The sequence below is a fragment of the Haliotis rubra genome, unplaced genomic scaffold, assembly GCF_003918875.1.
Source record: "Haliotis rubra isolate DU_JTF1 unplaced genomic scaffold, ASM391887v1 Scf41, whole genome shotgun sequence".
NCBI lineage: Eukaryota > Metazoa > Mollusca > Gastropoda > Lepetellida > Haliotidae > Haliotis > Haliotis rubra.
Genome location: NW_025767091.1, coordinates 1,767,501 through 1,794,271, shown reverse-complemented (window position 1 = coordinate 1,794,271; position 26,771 = coordinate 1,767,501). Strand labels below are relative to the sequence as shown.

General features: G+C 38.8%; 1 protein-coding gene across 6 annotated transcripts in view; it reads right to left on the bottom strand.

The window, feature by feature from the left end:
- Positions 1 to 26,771, bottom strand: part of LOC124287962 (ras-associated and pleckstrin homology domains-containing protein 1-like) — a 201,174-nt gene that overhangs the window by 45,473 nt on the left and 128,930 nt on the right. For 5 of the 6 annotated variants that reach the window (XM_046724461.1, XM_046724460.1, XM_046724459.1 and 2 more), the window contains one exon: positions 280 to 386. In XM_046724461.1, coding sequence (XP_046580417.1) covers positions 280 to 385 — 106 coding nt within the window. In that variant the 5' untranslated portion in view covers position 386. Of the gene's footprint in view, positions 1 to 279; positions 387 to 5,721; positions 5,846 to 26,771 lie in introns of those variants that run through there. The other variant, XM_046724463.1, reaches the window with a different exon arrangement.

Here is a 26,771-nt window from a genome sequence, read left to right as displayed (position 1 = left end):
ATATAGTCCCTGAACAATAGAATACGGGTCCAAATGGTCCCTGAACAATAGAATACGGGTCCCAATGGTCCCTGGAAAATGGACTGCAGGTCCATATAGTCCCTGGAAAATTGAAATAGGGGTCAACTGGTCCCTGAATGATGAACTACAGGCCCAAAATGGTTGCTAAAAAATGGAACACAGGTCCACATAGTCACTGGAAAATTGAACTAAGGGTCTATTTGGTCCCTGGAATATGGAATATATTTCCAATTGGTTCCTGGAAGATGCAGTACTTACCCTCCGAGTTGAGGAAGGAGAACCGGAAGCTCTCCATGGCCATCTTGGGTGTGACTATTGTCTTGTTTCGTCGCCGCACAGTTCCTGTGCCGTCCAGAGTCCACATTCTGGAAAAACAAGCATTCAGTTTGATATCTTCTCAAAGACACAACACACATCATTAACATCATTTAGTCATCGTAAGTGAGTGAACTGGGCTTAACACTCTCTCGGTGTAATCTCATTACCACATTAGCCTGGGTGACCTGCCTCATTTTACCAATGGTCAAGATAATCAGGACATCTCAGGTGTGAACAATTTGATCTCAGCTGTAAGGAGTCTTCAGGGGAATATCACTACAGCTTGAAGTGTCACAATTAGTCTGAAGCACATGAACCAAGAGTGAGTGAGTGAGTGAGTGAGTGAGTGAGTGAGTGAGTGAGTATGGTTTTATGCCGTTTTTAGCAATATTCCAGCAATATCCTGTTGGGGGACACCAAAAATGGGCTTCACACATTGTACCCATGTGGGAAATCGAACCTGCGTCGAGGGAACACTTTCACCGCTAGGCAACCCCACTGCCCCTTGAACCAGGAGAGTCTAACTATCATCACATCAGTTTTTCCCTCACATTTCTCTCTCTCATATTTCCTTCAAAGATCACACAACGATATCTCACTCCTTTCACACAGAAACTGACCATCAAGTCTGACAGCAGTTGAAAACAACCTAAGGTCACCTCTACTCTTTTCTTGAGTGTATTTTCACTTTCATGGGCATACATGGTTTATGTCTATATTTAGCCAATAGTCCTAGTGGGATGCCCCTTTTAATTGATACTGATATCATTGTACACTGCAAGGTAATATTTGGCACATCAACAAGTGTTCCCATTTAACACAAAATGAAAATCCGAAACCTAATTGTTGACCTTTGATATTGCAAAGGATATATTTTTTGTTAGAGCCTAATTAGAACAAACATTCATCAAAGAAACCAAATTATCGGCGCCATAAACTTGAAGGATCAATGCCAACTTGTTGAGGAGGAGGGTGTTGGAAGGAAGCTACGAAGCATGTGTATGTTGTTCCTGTTGATGCCGACAAAATACGGACAAGGACAAAACAAATTAATTATTTGTTTTATCATGGATAAAATCGAGCTGATAATGTAAAATGTAAATACCTCTATAGGACAAAATATTTAATGGTCTGCAGCTTATCTAAACAATGTCCTCGATAGAGATCTGGTCAGTGAAACAGAAAAAGAAAGTGTTGTGGCAGGTTATCAGAAGCGTTCTCTTTACAGTCTATTCACACAATAACAATTATTAAAATGCTCTAAATGTATTCGTATCGGTTTACTTTCTGGACAATAACCAACTGGCATTAGAACTTTTCTAAAGATACTTTTCAAATTAAGTAATAATATAGAACAGTTTCCCATCAAAAGTTGCTGAAATCATAAAGAAGTCCCCATAACATGTCTCCAGTATGCCGTTGGTGTATATATAGATCCAGCTTGAAAGAACTCAGTGAGAGAGTGAGCCACATCAGGTGCATGTGATGCTTGTTATTTCCTGGTAGAATTCAAACATTCCATTCACTGTGAATCACTACACAGACACTGCTTAGAGATGCATAACCACACATCAACGCCATACAAGTATAAGAGGCAAAATTCACATAAAAATGTATAACAAAGATTGAAGAATCTTGCAAAACTATATCTGTTTTTGTTTTATCAGTTTTACACCACTTCTAGCAATATTCTAGCAATATTCCAGCAATATCACAATAGGTGACACTAGAATCGGGCTTTATACACTGTAACCATGTGGGGAATTAAACCAGACCTACAGCATGACAAGCGAACACTTTAACCACTAGGCTACCCCACTGTCCTGCATAAATATAACAGCATCAAGTCACAGAAGCACAGGTGAGTGTTGAGTGAATCAGTAATGACAGCCATATATTCTGGACTCCAGACACATCCCCTCACGGAGATGCAGTCTTTTTTCGGAAATGATTTTTCAAGCATTATGCTCAGAAAATAACTATATCGCATCGCCTAAGGCAAATGAACAGACCCAAAATTGGTACTTGAAAATCTAAATTTTGCAATAAAACATCACCCCACATGATGATTTAGCATTTCAATCATACATACTGTTCTGCTAGACCTTAAGTAACAATAACCATCAGAATTTGTCTTAAAGCTGAGCTGGAACTACCAATAAATTGAACATTATCTCAAGACCTTATTGTATTCCGGTGTAAAAAAACTATGCAATAAAGCCAAAGGAGTTTGATGTAATCATGTGAAGAATGTATCTATGGACATGTACATAACCCTCATGCCTCTAGGCACACCTGTATTTTTGTATATTTATTGGGGATGGAGGTGGGGGGTGGCAGAAAGTGTGCATTATACTAAAGAAATTATTGTATTATGAACCCTGCATATCAGTCATACAAAACAATCAATTTTATTCCCCAATCTAACATACTAAAGAAAGCAGCAAGAATTTAATTCTATATTTGTACATGCACACGTATCTACAAACGAAGCTTCTATATACACTCCAACAACTACCACCACGACTAAATACCTCCTCCAATATTACTGAACCCAGGGGAAGATGAACAAATATTAGTATTTCCATACAGGTGGGAATATCAATTTTTAACAAACAGCCATAACAACAGGACAAAGTGTGGAATACTCCTTTGTAAAGCAATATTCCACATTGATATCCCATACCCACGGAGACATGGACCAATCTCCATGAAGAATGACACGCTCTTTTCTGTCCTCATGGAAGTACCATATTTACTATATCAACAAAATAAAACAATTACTCTGAGCTATCAAAGGGAGGTTGTGTATATATAGAGATATTTTAATTGGAAATAGTACTTATCTTGAATGTATCACCAGTACCTCCAAATATATGTACATATGTTATATTTGGGATTACACTTTCTCCAAATATATGGTCGATTGTTAAATATGTATTTTCCTATACCAATATCGAAAATAAATATTATACCATACAAACATATTTTTCCCCATTATTATAAACAAACTAATCAAAATAAGTTAAATGAGTGAGTAAATATTGATTACAGCTGCATCAGCAATTTTGCAGCTATTCACGTTGAATAAAAGAAGTTGAGAAAACCTTTATCCCTTCATATTGCTATAAATTGTCAAGGCAGGAGAGATTAACTTTAGTTATATGGAAGAATCAAACCATCACTTTTTAGTGTTATAACTTAGAATGATATTCACATTTGCTTGAGTGACAAATTCCAAATTTTAAATACTTTTCATTAGTCCTAGATACATTATCAGTCCTAGATACATTATCAGTACTAGATACATTATCAGTCCTATATACATCATCAGTCCTAGATACATCATCAGTCCTAGATACATTATCAGTCCATTATCAGTCCTAGATACATTATCAGTCCTAGATATCCTAGATACATTATCAGTCCTAGATACATCATCAGTCCTAGATACATTATCAGTACTTGATACATTATCAGTCCTAGATACATTATCAGTACTTGATACACTATCAGTACTAGATACAATATCAGTCCTAGATACATTATCAGTCCTAGATACATCATCAGTCCTAGATACACTATCAGTCCTAGATACATCATCAGTCCTAGATACATTATCAGTCCTAGATACATCATCAGTCCCAGATACATTATCAGTACTAGATACATTATCAGTCCTAGATACATCATCAGTCCCAGATACACTATCAGTACTAGATACATTATCAGTCCTAGATACATTATCAGTCCTAGATACATTATAAGTACTTGATACACTATCAGTACTAGATACAATATCAGTCCTAGATACACTATCAGTACTAGATACACTATCAGTACTAGATACATTATCAGTCCTAGATACACTATCAGTACTAGATACAATATCAGTCCTAGATACAATATCAGTCCTAGATACACTATCAGTCCTAGATACAATATCACTACAGCTGTAAAGTAGCCACTATGACTGCATGGCCAGTGCCTCAACTAGGTGACTTCCCTGTCCACTGCAACCAATCATAATTGATTGCTACTTTCCAATGAATCGGACCACTTGGCACAAACCATAAATCACTCAACTGTAACAAATGCAATCCAATGTCGGAGACAGAATCAATCGTGTATTGACCAACAAATGTCCCCAAGGAAGTGTGTACTTTATACAAACAGAGTTACTTCAAAGTACCCACAGTTATTGAACTTGGAAAGCGTTACAGTAAACCAGCATTCTTCTCCGTTTATTACAGAGGCTTTAAGTGTCATTAGTCCAAATAATAGTAGCTATTTTTATACCAATATAGCATTTAACGTGAAAATTAATATCTCAAATTATGAATATTTATGGCTCCCTGTGGGGATATCATACAAACAAATATTTGTAAATACTGTGCAAATAGAAATGGAATGATATTTTTTTGTACTCCACAACTGGGTTTACTCTAAAACTTTTTCATTGTTGGATTTAGGTCAAGAGTATCGACACAAAATATTTCACTTCTTGAGAAAAGTAAAATATCTACAACATAACATATCACTGATCAAAGGAATATATACATTAGACTATTTAGAATTCATTTTATTTTGAAAAACTCTGAACTTGAAATGAATATATACTACTCAAAGGGAGTAAAGAATACAGGAATATTTTCAAATGACTATGCTTAATCCATTATGGCATGACACATGAGCTTCAATAAGGCAACAACAGAAAAAGTGTTGTGGTTCCGATTACCCGACCGACCCTTGAATTCTGGTGCCGACCCTATTTGTTTTAAGCAGTATGAATAAAATAAGCGTTCAGATACCATTGTTTTTTTCCCTGGCAATGAAGGACATCAGCCATTCTGATAGAGAAAGTCGACATGATGGCCTCAAGCTTGATTAAATAAACAATTAAACATTGATAAATGTGTTATTAGTTTATACTTTACTTCTAAGAAATTGTAAATTTGTTTTTGAACATTCCAACCTACCTACCCTAAATTTTAAAGAGCTGTAATCAGAACCACAACATTTTTTTATTTGGCCTTATATGAAAAAAAGAAAATAGAGAGTTTTCACCATTACAGCAAGTAACACAAAACTTGGACCATCCACACCGAACACAACCAGCATCACAGTGTGTGTCGTGGATCCATACAATGGGTCCAAAGAGCACCTCATAATGCCTCACTGAAGAACATTCCCCCTCACATGGCTCCAACACCCCTCTCCCCCAACAATATCCACAGTTCACACTCTACAAATATTCCTGGAAATGTCAAAAGTGGAAATATATGCCTACTGAAATTAGGCACCAAGAAAGAATGGCAAGAAATGTCATATTTTTTCTCCAACACTGACACGTATGAATAATCTGAGCCACATTATACTTACATCTCTCTATAATGGAAACACCAGATTCAGTATAGTCCTGTATAGAGACATTCTCTACCAGCTGACTGCTAACACTGTTACATCCCCTTCTTCCAGCCTTTGATCCCCACCGTGAATGAACAACAGGGAGGCACATGTACTACACTATAAATACACTCCACAATACTTTCTGACAATGATCCCCATTCTCAAGCCTCTAACCTCAATGCTGACCTCATAACCTTTGACCTGCGTTCTTGAAACTGAGGAACTGCTTCTTCCAGGTCAGAGAGCATAGGCCACTGAAGAGGCAGTTTCCTCTGTGGCTCAATGACACCATCTACAGGCAGCCACTGCCTAGGACATTATTGTTCATATCCGCTAACAAGGGCAATAATGTGAATATCTTGTCAGTAAGGCAAAACTGTGTTTATATCTGCTAACAAGGGCAATAATGTGAATATCTTGTCAGTAAGGCAATACTGTTCATATCTGCCAACAAGTACAATTTCAGAATATCTTGTCAGAAGGCCAAAATAGTTTTGTATTTCTTGTACCTACTGTGTTTATATTTGTAGTTTATAGAATACTGCCACTGTTTCTTCATGGAATGCTATGTAATAAATATCTTATCTTATCTTGTGAATAGGCCTCAAAACTCCTATGTACAAGGACAATATGGTCCACATCCTACACTACACATCTTGTAAGTACTCTTTAACAATATGAATAAGGCCCATATTGACATGAGTACTAGGACATTGTTCATATTCGTAAAGGGGACAATATTTTGAATATCCTTTAACAAGGACAATCTGTACAAGGAAAACACTGAAATCACTGTATGATCATCATGTTTCACACTGAGAATGAATCACAAAGTAAAACTATGTGACAGTTCCTTGCTTCAGCTGACACAGCAAATATTCCACCAGTTGCTGATGTGTGTTTTCTGTGGCTGACATACATACATGACCTGAATCACCTCCTCAGGTTTTAACAAGAAGAAAGCAGAAGAAACATGTTAACACCATGCCACATACAACTAACACAACTACAAACTCACAATATCGACCAAACATACTTTCTTTCTGTCATATAAATCATGTTCCGACATGCTTAACAAGAAGCAAGCACACATCACCTGATGAAGGAGCAAGTACACACTCTGAAACATTGTTATTCACAATAAAGAAGTTGACATTCATATATCTTGCTTTTCTTAGACTGAAGTTTTGAACCTACTGAGTGAGTGAGTGAGTGAGTGCTTTTAACAATAATATTCCAGCAATATCACGGCAGGGGAGACTAGAAATGGGCTTCACACATTGTACCCATTTTGGGGATCGAACCTGGGTTTTCGGCGTGATGAGCAAACGCTTTAACCACTAGGCTACCCCACCGCCCCTTTGCTGTTATGAACAGGCTGAAGCAACACAAAGCAATAACATGATGCATGCATTCAAATCACCCTCAAGTCATCAGATTAACTTTGTATTCTATTATCAAATGGAAAAAGTACATTTTCAGATAAGTTATCAGTTTCAGACTAATTGGGATGCATATGGCATATAGTTTATATGCCATATCTCCGCTCACAGACCATTTTTCAGACACAATATTCAAATTACCGCAACCAGAGTCAGCCGAACTACATCACACAGGCGCATATCGATCACGACACAACCATCTCCAAGGTCGTCTTCAATGGACAGGAGCTCTCATTGAGATGCACTGAGACGAATACATGTATCAGTGATTCTTTGATCTCTAACAAACTCTCGCATGTCAAGTGTTGTTTTCGTTGCTTATTTCCTCTCCACAGCTGTGCAATGATATAATCTCCATTTCCCAAAACTGGGCCACAGAAAACTGGCTGTTTCAGAATTTTTATGTCGACTAATATCAAATTTCGGACTAAAAATACTTTCAGGGTTTTATTAAACTGACTTTTATTGTATTTGAAGAAGCCCACAGCATCCACACTTTCGAACAAATCTCATCTTGCATGAGACTTCTGGATATTTTTCTTTCAAGGTTTGTACAATGGAGGCTAACTACAGCCGACATATAATTTCAAACACAGTACATAATAGTTTTAGTTATTTAATGCTGATCTCATAATTTTCCAGCCAATTGACATTGATCTGTGCACAAGTGTCTGGATGTCATAATCAAGTGATATGTTTTTACAAATATTTTCCCAAGCTATTGAGGTACAGCGACATTCTCTATAGTCACTGAGCCTGGCTAGAATACAAAAATAAATGCATTGCCATTACCTAATTCATTTTAAGTTGCTTGACATGACTTGTTTTTATGTCTTCTCACTGGTTAAACAACCCAATAGACTGCAGCAAAGAAACTAAAAATATCTAAGACACATCAAGATCTCGGTTAGAATTGGTGTTCAGCAATTCATGCTTGTCACAACAAGCGACTAACCGGATCAGGTGTTAGGTTCACTGTCTTACCTGACACATGTAATGGTGTCCCAATTACTCATGATGTTAATCACTGGATCATCTGGACCAGACCCAAATATTAGCAGGCTAGAATCAAACGGATGAAAAGAATACTGAATGCAGCAAAAGGAACAACAAAATATTTAAATACCCAAAGTAAAACACAATAAAATAGTTAATGTGACTTAGTACCCAGTTGTTCCAACAAATCATATGGAGCTGTAGAGAGTTTCACCCGAAAATTGTTATTGGGGAATGGTATGCTTCGGGCACCAGTTAACTGCCCAGTGCATCTCCCGACTCTCGGAAGCCTGCTCTCAAAGAAGCCCCATCAGCATGACCTGGTGCAATCTGCTATGGTTATTACTGTGATCTAATCCTTACAGGGTCAATTACTGACAGTAATCACATGTTGGAGCTGCAGTTCCTGCTACAGCATGTAATAGACTGTTAATTATGTCAACATGTAGGAAAAAATCCATCCATGCACTTTTCTAAATTATCTGCTTCATGGGTCTGATGACCCACAATTTGATGAATGAACATCAGATAGAACATTTGGAGAACAGTCTTCCTTCTTGTTGATGTCGGCAATTTCAATAATGACACAATGTACACAACACAGGAGAAGATAAAGAACATCTTATTGTTTCATATTACCAGAGAGTACTTAATCTGTCATGGCAAGATATAGAAATACGAATAAAGTGTTCTTAAACTTCTACAGGGTATTACATATAAGTATAAGAAGAGAAGCAAGCATTCATTTGTTATCTAAACACACACAACACAGTTCTCTTGTCTAACAGACATCATTAGACATCACTCAGAAAATCACAATTTCATACATACTGTACATGATATATGTGTATATAACCAAATGATAAAGAGATCAGTTCAAGGATATACCTGCCGCTGAAACTTTACTTAACAGGCAATCTTAACAGGCTTCTGTTTGATCTGATGTCTAACTTCCATGACCCCACTCAAAAATATGTATTTTTACGCTTGTTATATAAAAACAGAAAGAACAAAAATAACAAAAAATTTAGTTATCATGAGAAACATTAAGATAGAATATGTTTATCAAACAGTGACATCAATTCCCCCGAAATATCTGTGTCGTGACACACAGCCTAGTGCAGCTGTTCACCAGTATCAGAGATACACTTCATCACGATTATCCAAAAGCATCATCCAAATGTGATATCTTAACCATTCATGGCACGATGTCTGGCATGCATCCAGATCATCTCGATGACATCATTACCTGATTCTGATAAGCTCAGACAACTACTCCAAGATACATCGTCACTCTTCAAGGAAGCATACTCTCCCACCAATCTGATGAACATATACTTGACACCAGCCTACACTCCATGTGATATGGGCTATATCTCCTACTGGAGCACCTGGATGAGCATCCTAAACACAGTTAGAAGTGGAACTCCTCACCTCTGTTAGATCAGTGAACACCTGAGTGTCATTGTTAACACCTGACAAATGTGTCAGATGTAATGGCTACATCAGATGTAACCCAATCATCAGAACGCAACTGTTCCATGGTTCAGTCCTATGCCTGGTCTAAGTCCCTGAAGCATGTATTCTGTCAGTGAAAGTATATTCATTACATGTTTGACGATATCTGCTTTTCTTGGGTTTTTTAAAGTACCAAAGATGACTTCAAATTAAATCTGAATGGTCTTGATCCCAAAATGTCAACTTATCTAATCAAAGATTAAACTGGAAACACAAAGTTGACAGTTAACATCCACAACCATGACCAAGTTTCTTCTCAATCAATGAAGATTCCTTGTCCATGACCTGTCCTATTAAAGCTGATCCCTTCAAATTGAGGTGAATGTGCCAAACCAGACACATTTTCTTGATACCTTGATTTCTTTAAGGAAAGGTCTTACAGGGAACATTCCTAAATGATCATAAATATCAAGACAAATCTTCAAAACATGCATTACAATTCTTCATCACAAATGTCTTGATAGTTTTCATAACACATGCTCAGGATATAGTTGGAATTGTACCACTGCCTCCATTTTTACCAAACATTTTTTATAGATATGGAAAGTGTTTGTCGCGTTTATTATTCTACAGTGTCTTCCATGCCTAACAAATGTACTCGACTAAACCTGCCTCACCCTTGAATCCAAACACAAAGACTGAACCAAGAATGACTACCAAGTTCCATTCTTGCCGTTTCCTGTAAGGCTAGTCTGGATTGAAAGGTCAAGACATTTGTATTCATCTGGTACATTTCACAACTTCATGGAGCTAAATCATCTAATGATCTGAATTTCTTGCATCATGGACCGGCGCCAATGGAGTTATGACCAAAATACTATTCCAGGGGATGTAGCGCCAATGGTAGGGGTACCAGCAGACGTATCTAGGTCAACATAGTTGGTGCCATGCCTGGAGGGGCTTTATTACTACAGGGTTAGAATCAATACTGATCACATTCATTTCATATCAGTTGATTGCGAATGTCGATTAGAAGGGGTATAGAAGTGTTACATGGCATGGGCGGGGTCACAGCTAAGCTTCAGAGGATACAATCAGCCACGAAGAAGTCATTACCTTGGAAAATGTGTAGTACATCATTGTCTCTTCATCAGTAGAGCTCATGTTCTAGTTGTCACCATTATTTTAAAAACTCAAAGCAGGAAATGTCACATTTTTGTTGACATTTGACTCTTAATCATTTACAGCTTATGGTTTTTACCATCATGATCCTTTTTGTCTCAATTTGTGAAAGAATTCACTCTAAGCAGGATCTTACGCTGTTAGAGCATTTGACTTTCATTGTTTTTCAATTGTACACCTATGTTTTTGGTGTGATGATTCTTTAAATTCTCACATTTGAAAGGATTTCACTCTTAGCAGGAAATGTGACTTTTCAGAGCATTTTGACTTTGAATCTTCTTGGTATGGAATGAATAATTGAACATGATTCCTCTCACGCTGTCTAATCTCGGGGATTTCTTGTCTTTTACTACCTTGATGCCAAGTTACAGGATGTGTATTTCTTGAAAACTTCATGAGAATAAAACAATTATAGCTTTAACCACTCTCTATATAGAAATTATGCCATACAACTAAAACACCTAAGGCACATTTCCCTTCATTTCTTTCAAAATTTCAAAATCATGAATCAGTGATTAGATTAGATACAATTCCCTATTTGTATTTGTATTATATGTTCCTGTGGAGTTTTTGTTTCTGTTTTTCAGTCAACAATTGCTATGCCCTTGGATGTGTTTGTGATTGTGAAAACAATGTGATCTTTTCGCCTGGAATCATCACTGTTTAACAGTAATTTATAGGGACATGCTCAAGATTCAGTCAGAATCATACAATAATCACCACCGTCTTCAACAGAGATTTCCCATGAACATGGAAAGGCCTTTGTCTCTTATATTTCCTCAGTTGAGAACCACTGACTCTACAGGCAACCTGCCATGAAAATGGCCACTGTTTGTCATTTCTTCACCATGTAAAACTCTGATAAAGCCAATAAATGTGAAAGAAATAATCTGCATTTTTTCCTGGGATCAAAGAGCCAGGGGAAAAAGATTTGAATAGATTGAATTAAAATGAATTCTAGCACCATTTCCCAGTCTGGAGATAAACTGTTGGGGGACATGAGGCCTCTCGAAGAGGAAATGGAAACAAGCTGACTATTCAAGTGAGTGAATTCTACATCCACTGGTTTCCTATAAGCAGGAAAAAGGTTAGACTTGACTGACGAACTGACAATGCTTGGCGGTAGCGCTGATCAATACAGGAAAACATACTTTGATAAAAATATACCCCCGTCAAGAGTGAGAATCACTGCAGCTTGTCCTTGAAGTATCATTCAGACATCGGTACATGCTTCAAAACATCTATACAAACAGCGTGAGTCACACTTATACAAGCCTATACCAAACATAGCCCCACGAAATCTGAACACACATAAAAAACTGTTTGCTTTTAATTTGAATTCTTTTTGAGAAGTATTAAAGAGCTATAGACAGTGATATGAATTATTGAATAAACTGAAACTAGTAATGGAAAAGGAAAGAATATGAGTGAAAACCTCTAAATGTTATTAAGATATTATGATATTGATTGTGCCAATAAAACAGTGACATTAATAACAATACATGTTTGTTTTTATTCAATTACATTCAGTCTATTTATTAAGTGAAGGCCATAAGCAGATGATCACATTTCTATTAAATCTGTTTTTATTTAATTCCGAGTCAAACATTAAGAGGTGAATCGGTGTCAGGATCTGATTCAATTAACTTGACGTAGTTCAATTCAATACAACACTGAACTGTGTGAAAATGGTAATAACAATAACAATATGTAGACCCCCTGTCTCCACTTAGTGATAAATGTACAAAGATGAGCTCTGTGCTTGAAATCTCAATTCTAACAATTACATCAATTATGACATACACCTTACCGAATAAGTGAGTCAGTAAGGTTTTACGCCACTTTTAGCAATATTCCAGCAATATCACAGCGGGGGACACCAGAAATGGGCTTCACATGTACCCATGTGGGGAATCGAACCTGGGTCTTCGGTGTGACGAGCGAACGCTTTAACCACTATGTTACCCCACCGCCCATACACCTTATTGAACGGATTGTACAGGATACCCTTTTTACTTGGTATCATGACTACTTCATTTTGAGTCATAAACACATGCTTTGGATAAAGTCATAATCATAAAATGATTTTTATGATAGTTGAAATATTTATTGTTACTTTTACCTCTGAGGCCTTTATGGGTGGCAGAGCTAATGGAAGATGATCTTAGATCATATTTACTCAAAAGGCTGGTGGAACATGAAAGTCTTGGTCAGGACATCCATAACGCAATATAGATCTTCTTTTATATCATTTAAACTATATCTAACAACAGCAGAAACCTCTACAAAATGAAAAACTTAGAACAAACACTGTTAAAGAACAAGGGGGTTCACCTTGACTATCACATAAAAAAGACAATTTATAAGTAAACACACAGTATCACTGTGTCTTAACAGAGACATATCTGTATTGTCACGGACAAGACACACAATTAAACACAAAGAGATAAACTTGTCAATCAAACACCATTAATACCAGCAAATCCCACTAAAGAATGAGAAAAAATAATAAAAAATAGAACATACCACTATAACCACTAAAAACACAGCATCTTAACAAACACATTCATATCTTCTAACATGAATTACAAATGGTAAAATGCCATTAATACCAACAAATACCTCTAAAGAATATGTTATGATGTAAAACACAGCATTATATAACACAGACAAATGTAGCAACAATGTTCCAATATGAACAGACAAGATCCCAACATTAACCAGCAAACACAGATTGAGTCTTCAGCAGTGGAACCTTGTGGACCACATCAGAATGAAGTAGCTCTGGGATAACTACATCCTAGAATAACTTGTATACTTCGTCAATACAATCACCCGTCTTGAGCTCAGACTGATTCTCTGGAAATTGGAAAAGAACTGCGAGGTGAAGATGGTTCACGGACTCTTCACATAGTGACGCAAGTAGCCTACATGTTGCTCACATCGAGTCGTTAACAAAGTCTGTAATGGGCCAGATCTACATCCAGCCGAGGCAGACTTCACTGATAGAAGCACCCAATGTCTGGTACACTGTTTGTCAGGAATTCCGGCTGAGCTGCACACTGCTTCTTGTTACACTAAAACAACTTGGGTCTGAGATTCTTAATTAATCTAACATCACATTCAGCCATATAGGGAATTTTGAAGAGTAAATGGGGTAGCACAATGGTTAAAGTGCTAGTTAATGACAAAAACCCAGGTTTGATTCCTAAGGGGGCATGCTTACCACTTAGGCGAAAAACATGGAGAACAGGTCTCCTGCCGAGAAACCAGTTATCATAATCATTGTGACTCAGGGATTCAAAACCACAATTATTGGATCCTGGGACACCAGGGGAGACAACTCCACAAACTACAGCATCTTTGTTATCTGGGTTTTCACTGCCCCCATAAAGTCGCAAAATGACATGTCAACACATTTGTCATGACATGAACATCCTGGAGATGAGATCCTGCCTGAAACCGTGGCGACAGTCAAACAAGTCATGTCTTTGTGTTATTGATTACCAGGAATATTACAGTAGAAGACATGAGAACAGTGACTGCAATGGGTGGACTCGGATTCCACTCACATCTTCTTCCAGAAGTCATCGTGTCTGGTCTGACACACTGTTTCATCTTCTGTAAGGTCCACTGCTGTGATGTCCTGCTGTCATCCATGGGATACTGTCTCAACCAGTATATCCAATATTGATGATATATTTATAATGATCATGGGATTTGAGCAGTATAATCAATCAGTAAAAATATATCCAGTATTGATAATACTATTACAAAAGTTATTTGATACTGACAGTGTCATCAACCAGCAGGAGTCTATCAAGTATTGATAATATGGTTGATATGACCATTAGAAACTAGCAGTATTATTAAGTAGTAGAAGTCTGAATTGATAATTCTATTCAGTATCGGTAATATGAGCTTAATGGCTAAATACTAAGAGTATTATCAAGCAACTGACACCTATTCATGATATAATGATAATTATCTTACAATACTGTTTGTATTTTTATAATATGGTTATTGTTTGACAACAAATTACTGACCTTAACCTTGAAGAAAAAAGACTAAAATGTCAATAAGTATAGACATGTAGTATCATTCCTCTGCCACAAACATTTAGTTCATTGATTCAAATATTTTTGTCATACTGAGTATAATCAGTGATGTTGAGAACTTGGATGACCTCCCCTTTTGTCCTTGGCAATCGATCACATGCACATAAACTCTCAGTGTGCGTACTCCTGTCAGTCTAACATGACCTGTAGCCAATCATCTCAGCAACCATTCAATAACTACTGCTCTGGTAGACCTACACCCACGCTCTATCATGGTTCTCATAGACCTACACCCACACTCTATCATGGTTCTCATAGACCTACACCCACGCTCTATCATGGTTCTCATATTGCACAGAACACTGTGTACGATCTTCGAAATTCTTGAAGGTGTCTTAGCATTTCTCGAAGATGTAATGACAATCTACAAACTGAATTTCCTTAATAGACAAATTGGAAATGTATTCAGTAATCAATTAATACCTGGGCAAACGTTTCCAAATATTGACATTAATCTTCACACACTCACAAGCCTCTTGAAGTGCCTGAGACAGGGAGGTCAGTATTACAGAAATACACACCCCAATCCTTCATTAAACACCAATACACCTTGTCTGGGTCACTTCTCCTGTGAGGGTACTCACTTGCAGAACCCTTGGGATAGAATGATGGTATTTCCACTTCATGAGGTAAACACTGAGTAAGCAATATGTGGGAATGCACTGCGGCTTATTCACTTGTCCAGAAAACAAAACTCTTTTCTTTATGTTCTTCCAACTTCTAAATGCATCTCAAATATTCCAACATGAGGTTTAAACTCAGAAGTATTCCATGACCCTAGACACCCTACGGGGAGAGTCAAGCAAACATACAAGAAAACCAGCCTGTAACTACTTGGGGACAATGTATGCAGAAACATGGAAATTGTATTGTTTTAGTGTGGCTTGATTTCAGCTGTATCATCATACTGTATGATGTACATACTGGAGTCTGGACGCGGCAACACAGGGATTGAACCCTGAACAATGATCCACGCAATCAAGACATTCAAATCATGGGAGCAACATTTCACCCAATCATGGCACTACAACACACAATGCTCCAAATCTCCAAGTCTGACAAACTTATCCGTATTACTGACTTGTACAAAAGCATAGGTTCCAGGGACTTAATATAAACCAGGGCACAATGTGACCTGTCCCCAAACAATTCTGTTCATCACACTGCCTGTCTCACGTGACCTGTCCCCAAACAATTCTGTTCATCACACTGCCTGTCTCACGTGACCTGTCCCCAAACAATTCTGTTCATCACACTGCCTGTCTCACACTTTGGAAAACACAACATTATGCAGAAAATCCCACAGATAAGTGCTTCACACTACGATTTTGGAAAGTGAAACTACCATGTCAAAGAGGGCCAGCGGTAGGACAACCTCTTGGAGTAACTGACTGAGTTTGGTTTTACGCCGCTTTTAGCAATATTCCAGCAACATCACGGCAGGGGACACCAGAAATGGGCTTCACGCATTGTACCCATGTGGGGATTCGAACCCGGGTCTTCGGCATGACGAGCCAACGCTTTGACCACTAGGCTACCCAACCGCCCCCCAACCTCCTGGAAAATACATGGCGGATGGACCTTGCTTTAATCCCTACAAGGGTCCAATGTATGAAACCCACTTCTGGTGTTCCCTGATATCATATCTTGCTGGAATATTGCTAAAGATAGCATAAAAGTCTACTCATTCACGCATTCATATCCATGATCTCTGATTAGCATTTGGGTGATACAAGCTTATATTCCCCAATTCACATTACATCAGCTATGCTGAAGGTAATACAATATATACCGCCCACGTCTCCGAGACACCACTGCTGACTATAACTGATGGCCCTTTCTAACAGACACAGCATATTTGCAAGTTATTCCATTAACACAAAAAATGCAAGGGTCTAAAATGCACTTCATCATGTCCCAGCTATCTATCCTCTGTCATTAGATCTTTATTGGGTTAACTTCTTGTAATCTTTGAGGCAATTGCTGGCAAAATGTAATTATTTAGATCAAGAGCTATGGGATAACAGTGAGAATCCATTCCTTATATATCAAACTGTAAAACTGATTGGCTAAATGTTGTTTTAATGCCACAGCCAGCACTATTCAAGCTTTATCACAGCATCCTGTAAATAACTGGATAAAAGTCTGGACCAGACAAATCTTTGTTGTCAACCATTACCCAGTGAAGTGAGTGAGGGCATCAACATTGTTTTGAACAGTATTTCCGTTATTCTACTGCATGTCAGCTTTATACTATAGGTAGGAAAGACAAAAACAATGCATGTCTTAGACATTTGTGTAACTCACAGGCATAGTGCTGTAAACAAAGAATAAAAATCAAATCTTATTTGAACCTACAAGCATGGGTTCCCGAAAAACCCAAGGGAGTGAACTCTGCATAGTTAGTTGATAGCAGTGTTTTGGAACACTCATGCGTACCCCTGCAGCATGAAGTTGGAGGAAAGTGATAGCTTAGGATAATAATTGGGTCTAATCATGGATTTATTCTCATAACCAGCAGATCCTGGCAGTCGAAGGGACACAAATCTGCACACCTAGATGGTGCTCCCAACAGCTGGGCAGGTTCATACAAGCAACAGCTCTCATAGCACAGAATTTGCAACAGAATTTCGACCAACCAAAGAAAATTACATGGAAATAAAGATATCCAAATTGTTTCCATATCTTCTGATCCCATGCAGTCCCTTGAATTACACCTAAGCTAACAAATCAAAGTTGAAAATGAAAAGAAGAATCAGCTATTACATTGGATATTGTGTCTAGGACAACAGACACTATGCTCCCAAGCAGAAAGAAATCTAATAATGAAATTTAAAAAGTACAGTGAAAAACTACACACCCAGTATAATTCCTTATCAGGTCCAAAGAGAAATGAATACTTTTTAAACTTCACTTTTCTCTCATTACAGAACATACCCATTTCTCAAGGCAAATATTCCTTCATTGTCCTCTTAAACTTAACAAAATGTCAATCTTGCAAGATGAACTTAGCCAGACTTTTTCTTTTGAATTTAATGAAGAAATAATCAAAGGTGAAAATACAGCCTTGTTTTTAACACGATGCTTTTTTGACGTGTCATTGCTCACAGCAAACACTGAAATGGATGGCAACCTTTTAATTTACATCAGGGCATAGGCTGGTAGCATTTTTCACGATGTGCCTGTAAATGACACAGAAGTGTAAATAGAGATGTCAGCCATTTCATTCCCTGTTTTCATCTCAATCATCTTGGAGAATGCCAACCAGTGACATTAAGATACACCCCACCTCAGACACATTACACAGACTTAAAGAAAACTGGTCCTTGTCATATTATAATCCCCTTAATGCCATACTCCAAGATTTAGGTTAACAACAAATACCACCTTTAAACATGGTTTGGCTATGAAATGACTTGAGGGGATCGAACTGACAACCTTCCAGTCGTGAACCTTTCAATCCCCAGACACATGCTCTACCCACAAGGCTGTGGGGTTAGGCAGTCACTCTCCAGACAGACAGACCTCCCCTATGGTGCATAAAGCAATCAAGTCACAACTACTGTAAGCCAGATTCTAGTCTATCATACGGACTCTGAAACACATATAGCCATGGCAGCCATATACACCTCTGACCTCTAGTCCAGATTACTGCAGTTTCTGAAAAGAAGAAAGTTTTCTGGTTCCTTTTTATCATATTTCATTCAGCTTACCTACAAACTGTTTTTCTGTAAAAGTTGTTCATTTCAGAGACAGTAGTAAAGCCATATTGTTGGCTGTTACAAGAGGAATATAGTGCCTTCACTTATGTACTGCTAGGTTGAAGTGTGGAACATACACAACCTTACAGCCATGTGGGGTCATGGCAGTCCAGTCATCTGAGGCACTAGATGTGACAAATACCAAATCCCACTTTATCCTGATAATGTTTATCATATGATTATGTTTTAGGTTTGTCAGCAAGCCACATCTAGGACGAGCATCACTTTGCTCTATCTTCCCATACAGTGATATAACTGGAATACTGTTTATAGCAGCAGTAAACCCAACTCACTCACTCATTCACAAAAACATGTCTGTGTGGGGACAAAGTTTTCATCACAACTGCACAGAAATGTAAAAGTATAACATCAGTTAAGCATCACAGTGGGCCAACATGTAGTGGTACAGTACCTGACAAACAAATATACCAATATACCAATGCCTGCAAGTTGGTCACCCCAGTCAGTAAATAACATCCGTATCCCACATCAATAATGTCCTATCTAATGCATGAGATCCACCAATACCTGCACGGTGGTCTGCCCCAATCAGTAAATCACATCCGTATCCCACCTCAATAATGTCCTATCTAATGCATGAGATCCACCAATACCTGCACGGTGGTCTGCCCCAATCAGTAAATCACATCCGTATCCCACCTCAATAATGTCCTATCTAATGCATGAGATCCACCAATACCTGCATGGTGGTCTGCCCCAATCAGTAAATAACATCTGTATCGCACCTCAATAATGTCCTATCTAATGCATGAGTTCCACTGCAAGTTACAAGTCTCTGTGAACATGCCAACATGCTCAATGACCAGTGATAGACGAGAACATTATTTGCAAAACAGGAATTTGGAGAGACAGTGTACCCAGTGGTCCCAATGTTATGTTGCCTATTGGTAGAACTATCTATGCACCCAAACAATTTCTACAATTTAGATGTAACGTTGGGAATTGAGGCCATGTGGTACTAAACAATATATCTAGGTGAGGCAAAACAGAGCAGCATCTGAGGGAGAAGTCTCTCGGTGAAGTCTTCCGTAACATAGCTCAGGTAGACATAGCTCAATTAGATAGAGCTCTGGTAGAGGAAGCTTGGACAAGCAAAGCTCAGGTGGACATAGCTCAATTAGATAGAGCTCTGGTAGAGGAAGCTTGGACAAGCAAAGCTCAGGTAGACATAGCTCAGTTAGATGGAACTCTGGTAGAGGAAGCTTGGATAAGCAAAGCTCAGGTGGACAAAGCTCAGCTGAAACTGGTAGATGGAGTTTGAATGGACAAAACTCTGGTTGAAGATGCTCAGGTAGTTCAGGTTTATAATGTAGGTGTGTATGTATGGTTCAAGGGGTGGGTGTTGGTAGACAGGTATGTTGAGTTACTGCGACCTGCTACAGTAACATACTCCATAGTGAAAGATCAACCTGATATTCTGATGGGCATCAGAGATGTCTAGAAAACTGAAATGTTTCACAAAAGACTGGACCAAAACAAGTTAACCATATATTTTCATACACTAGGTGAGAGCAGCATTTGTCCATGACATGGTGATGATCAGGAGCTGTTGCTGCTCAGATCCAGGGCGGTAGGGTAGCCTAGTGGGTAAGATGTTTGCTTGTCATGCCGATGATCCAGGTTCGATTCTCCACATGGGTACAATGTGTGAAGCCAATTTCTGGTGTCCCCCGCCATGATATTGCTGGAATATTGCTTACAGCAGCATAAAACCAAACTGACTCACTCACGATGATTAGCACTGGATACCGTCACCCAGGAAACATCATATAGTGCTTTAATAGCCTAATACAGCCAAGACACGGTTGGGACTTCACCTAGTAATTCAATCCAATATTTATAAGTATAACATAAGACATGTCTTTCCTACAAGACATCTGATTCCTCCTGAGATTCCAGACAGATTCAAAGCCGATACATTCCATACAATGTTATACACAAATCTGTATGCGTAAGTTAATGCTGTTATGGAGAAGTTACACATACAAATTTTCTGACTTGTCACTTAAGACACGACCCAGGTTTGAGAGCCTCCATTCCTGAAAGTACCTGCCAGTGTTGTGAAGACTCTATGACAGAGGAATTAACACGATGCATGGCCACAAAGCATAAACATTGATAATTATGACAAGATCATGTAAATGGCAGAGAAAGGGAGAATAAACTAACCTGATACGGTGTGTGGAGGGAAATGGTTTGAAAAAGAAACAATAGGTGACTACCCATGTGGCTTCCCCTCACCATAGTCTCTCTAATAAATGTATCTGTACCTGGTGAAATGGGTTTAGTGTAAGTTAGTTGGGTTTTAAGCCGCTTTTAGCAATATTCCAACAATATCACGGCAAGGAACACCAGAAATGGGCTTCACACATTGTACCCATGTGGGGAATCGAACTCAAGCCTTTGGCGGGACGAGCATATGCTTCAACCACTAGGCTACCCCACCGCCTCGTGAAATGGGTTTAACATCACATTCAAGATTATCCGACTTATACAGCTACATGCATGTACTTGTGCTGGACAAACATGTAGCCCTGGAAATACTACAAATACATGGAAACCCTCTCAGACTCACAGAAACAGTGGAACTATTTTCAGTGCATAAGTGGCACTAAGGTTTCCAGAGGAAAACATTTGTTCTTATATTGACAAGCTATATACCAGGAATATGATGGCAGCTTCTAAAGAATGAAATCCGGACCAGACAATCTAGTGATCAGTACTGCTAGCAACAACCACTCCACCATCAGGATTCAATGACATGTAATCAACCAAGTTATCGAATCTGACCACTCCAAACTATTTCCTAGCTTTACCATCAGCATTGGTTTCTTGACCATGCGTAGAACGATGCTCGTGATGTTGATCACTGGATTGTCTGGTCCAGACTCGATTATTTACATACTGCCCCCATACAGCCGGAATATCAACCAATGGTTCGGGACTAAGGCTAATCAGGCTAACACAATGAAGATGGCAAGAGACACAATGAAAGAACATTTGTCATCTCTTGTCAAATGATACATGACAAATCACAGAATATTTTCAAGGCATATCTTCTCTTCTTCATTTTGCAATTATATTCAACCTGAACCTGACTTTTAAATCATACTCCAACTGGTCACAGATCGGACACTGTATTCTGCACATTTTTGGGAGTATTACGGTATTTTGGTGAGCCTGGCAGTCCAGCGTCACCCATGTGGTAGTCATTGGTGAGGGAGCTAGCGTGTCTGGACTACAGCCCCGTCATACCTACACAAGAAACAATGCCACACTCACGCACACACACTGTTTGTTGTGTAATCAACAGCAGAATTCTCACTGGATAAATTCAAATACGTTGAACAATTTTGAAAATTTTCCTTACACCCTGGATGTTTGTCATCATGAGACAAAATTTGTAACATTCTTTCTCCCCCTCTGAAGTATGTTTTGTCCTGTTGGATTTGTCAGTGACTATGTAACGGAATTGCCGTGTTAAAAGTCAGCAGCAAATATTGACACAGCTCCACCCCTAACAAGTATCCTTGCGTCTGCTCCAGACAAGTGGGGATTACACCATCAAAAGTCGGCCATTTTGACTTTGATTACAGTCCCGTAAACCTCTTAGACCTTTAAGTTAGAGGGGGAACAATTTGTTAGTTTACTGAACAACTGAACCCCTTGGTTCCACTATATCAGGACATATGTCAAGATTCTGTTCAACAGGCCAACATGAAAGCTATTGGCTTTCGGCAAATGATACATATCAAAGACGGTTGAAAGTCATTACCATGGAAGAATCAATAGTTTCCATCAATTCCAGTCAACTTAAAAGATTAATTTATTCTCTTTCTTTTTTCTTGTCTTAACCTTTCAGCATCCTCACATCTTTTTCTTTCATGTTGAAGCCACAATTGAAAAGACATTTAGGATAACAAATATACGGATAATATTTAATCCAAAAACAAAAGACTGATTTACAATAACATAAAAAGTCACAAACTGAAATGAGTACAGAGCACAAATGTAGACTAACGCTTAGTCACTAAATGTATATAATTTTGATAGTAACAAATAAGTCCATTATCTTGAAAGGGAGACCCAGTGAGTTGGGAAAATCTAGACTTGCTCCATTTAGGGATTTAGCATGCAGGGAGCGCTAGACATTGGGTAAAATAATGTGGTTCAGGGACTGTGAGACAGACTAAGCTCAAAGGCTGAACAACAAACTGGTAACTCCAAGCTAGTTGAACTGCCATCACGCCAGACTCAAGGAGACCGGTGATTTCATCACTGACTGGCACTGAAGCCTGAGAATGAATCAAGAGATGGACAGGAAATGGTAAGAAAATGACCAAATGGGCCATCATCTCAATGCCCAAGGCTTGTTCCTGTGTTTACACAATTGCATTGCCGATGAAGTGATGGGGAGTTTCAGGATGTCTGGGGTAAACTACGAGATTACATTTAATCCTGTTGGACAGTGTGTCTGACCCACATAGACCTTCCAAGGTGGGTTTGATTCAGACCAATACATCCTTGAGGGGATCAGAGAAGTGTACAGGCCAGAACAACACACATCCTGAGGCTTATCTAACACTGTCAGCTGACAGATTGGTGGTGAAACTAACACAGTTGTGGAGGACAAGGGCACAGGATGCTTGAATGTGGCAATGGAAAACAGTGAAGAAATGACAGTGGGGTGTGTACCTGGGTATGTTGGTTGGCTGCAACAGTAGGGTGTGTTGGTAGTTTGTTCTTGAACGCTGCACTCAGCAATATTCCAGTCATAAGCTGGAGGTTAAGTTATCAACAGCATGAGCATCGATTTACGCAAGTGGGATATGATGCCATGTGTCAAGCAGGTCAGTGAGCCTGACCACCAGATCCCGTTAGTCGCCATTTATGACAATATAGGGGGTGTTGTTGGGAGTGTGTTGGGGTGTTTGGTTTGGGGTGTGTGTGTTTGGTTAGTGATGATGATTTTAAGGGGTGGACACCCATTTTGTTCTGGGGAGGGTTGGGTCATCAATTATGTCCACATGTGTTAGGGGGGCAGCAATTATGCTTAAAACTAAGGTGTGTGTGTGTGTGTATTTCGTACATTGCTTTGCCATGAAAAATCATCATCACCCTCCCTAGCCATATATTATGGACGGTCCCTAAAGTGTGTTGGTTGAGTGCGACAGAGGATTGTGTTGTTAGGTAGGCGTGTGGTGCAGTGTTGTGGTGTAGGTTCACGGAGCAGGTCGATGTCAGAAACTGACTGCTGAAATCAATATTTTACATATTCATTCTCACAAAACACCCTTATTGTGAGAGGCAACAACAAACAATGGTACTGAATACATCTAAATGATGGTAACTATTAAAACATGCAAGGAATATTCATTTGATCACACCTGTAAACTTAACATATTCTAAAAAAACCAAAAAACTTGAACTGTGATATTTGAGTGACGTAATTGCATTGTTTGACGTGTCTAGTTACATCCTTTTTGGAATTTCAGCAACGGTGCACAAGCACATGAATATTGATAGGTGTGCAATGAGAATACCACAATATGGGCACGGTCAGGTATCGACTTAACGCAAGTTGTCAGGGTCAACATCATCCAACCTCATATCAAGCTCATAACAGAGTAATTCCATATGACCAGCATTCAGTTCAAGCAGGCTGGATTTGACATTTGTTATGTAATCACACCTGCCATGATCTGCCAGCAAGCAATACATCACAAGGACTTGGTCACATGCAAGAGAGAATATCAAGATACAGCCAGCAACAACATGTCACCCTTTTCCTCTGTCACAGCTTTCTAAATGATCAGTAATATTTAAGACAGTTCAGATATGTTCAATAGTAATGTGGTGCCTCTTATCTCAAAACAAAGCTATATGTTTTTGTAACGACCAATTATCCCTGCAATTCTAATGGACATCCTGTGCACTGCACTTCATATTTTAAAACTGACACAATTTAAGCTTGCCAAGACATTACACTGACATCCAATAATCAAAGTCTACATAAATATGGCATAACTAACTATTTTAAACTAGATTGAATTCATTAAGTCTGCATAGCTGAATAAGAAATACAGTTCCAACATTCTCAATAACACAACCACAGTAACATCCTCAATGATACTGTTTCACCAATACTGCCTCAAAATGATACTGCTTCACCAACACTGCCTCAATGATACTGCTTCACCTATCCTGCCTCAATGATACTGCTTCAATATACTACCTCAGTGATACTGCTTCACAAATACTGCCTCAATGATACTGCTTCACCTATACTGCCAAGATACTGCTTCACCAATACTGCCTCTGTGATATTGCTTCACCAATACTGCCTCTGTGATAATGCTTCACCAATACTGCCACAGTGATACTGCTTCACCAATACAGCCACAATGATACTGCTTCACCTATACTGCCACGATACTGCTTCACCAATACTGCCTCTGTGATACTGCTTCACCAATACTGCCTCAGTGCTGCTTCACCAACACTGCCTAAATGATACTGCTTCACCTATCCTGCCTCAATGATACTGCTTCACCTATCCTGCCTCAATGATACTGCTTCACCAATACTGCCTCAGTGATACTGCTTCACCAATACTGCCTCAGTGCTACTGCTTCACCAATACTGCCACAATGATACTGCTTCACCTATACTGCTTCATTTTACTGCCTCAATGATACTGCTTCACCAATACTGCCACAATCATACTGCTTCACCAATACTGCCACAATCATACTGTTTCACCAATACTGCCACAATCATACTGCTTCAATCATACTGCTTCACCAATGATACTGCACCAAATCATGACTGCTTCACCAATGATACTGCCACAATCATGTTTCATTATGCTGCTGCTTCACCAATGCTGCCACAAAGATACTGCTTTATTATACAGCCTCAATGATACTGCTTTACCAATACTGCCACAATGATACTTCTTCATTATACTGCCTCAATGATACTGCTTCATCAATACTGCCACGATACTGTTTCATTATGCTGCCTCAATGATACTGCTTCATTATACTGCCTCAATGATACTGCTTCACCAATACTGCCACAATGATACTGCTTCACCAACACTGCCACAATGATACTGCTTCACCAATACTGCCACAATCATTCTGCTTTATTATACTGCCTCAATGATACTGCTTCATTATACTGCCTCAATGATAGTGCTTCATTATAACTGCCTCAATGATAATGCTTCATTATAATGCCTCAATGATACTGCTTCATTATACTTCCTCAATGATACTGCTTCATTATACTGCCTCAATGATACTGCTTCATTATACTGCCTCAATTATACTGCTTCATTATAACTGCCTCAATGATACTTCTTCATTATAATGCCTCAATGATGCTGCTTTACTATTACTACCTCAATGATACTGTTTCACCAACACTTCATCTGGAGCGCTTGCATTGCAGGCCAAAGCCAAAGGGAATATAATAGTGCTGAGCCAAAGGGAATATAATATGGTTCAGGGACTGTAAGATGGACTACCTGTGTCCCTGCTCCAGAATTCCAGATCCCCCCACCCACACCGACTACTGGGTCAGTGAAGTGGCACCCATCCCTGTGTATCAGCAGGAAGCGGACACTGTTTCAGTCACAGGAACGTGCCGATTGCACTGTTATTGGTTCTCAATCAATGTAGGGGTGCCGCACATCACTAGGGGCGCTGTCAGTTAATCCTGGTCGTGAAATATGGCATATTGATGGCGCTGTCCTGGGAATGGGTAGCATTGGTGGCTATATCATGATTACTTCTGCTCCTCTTGGGATACCCTGAGACACTGATTGAGAATTTATGTGCAACTTTGGCCTGACCGGTACAATAACATGCTGACAAATAGTCACAGCAAATTAGCTACTTTTCATCCAAATATTTCTATAACCTCCACCACGTTAAGTACTAAGCTATTTCTCACTTTTTCTCCATTTAATGTATCATTTGTAAGTCCTACCAATGAGGTTGTGCCAATCTAGTTGTCAAAATAGTAATAGCTTAGCA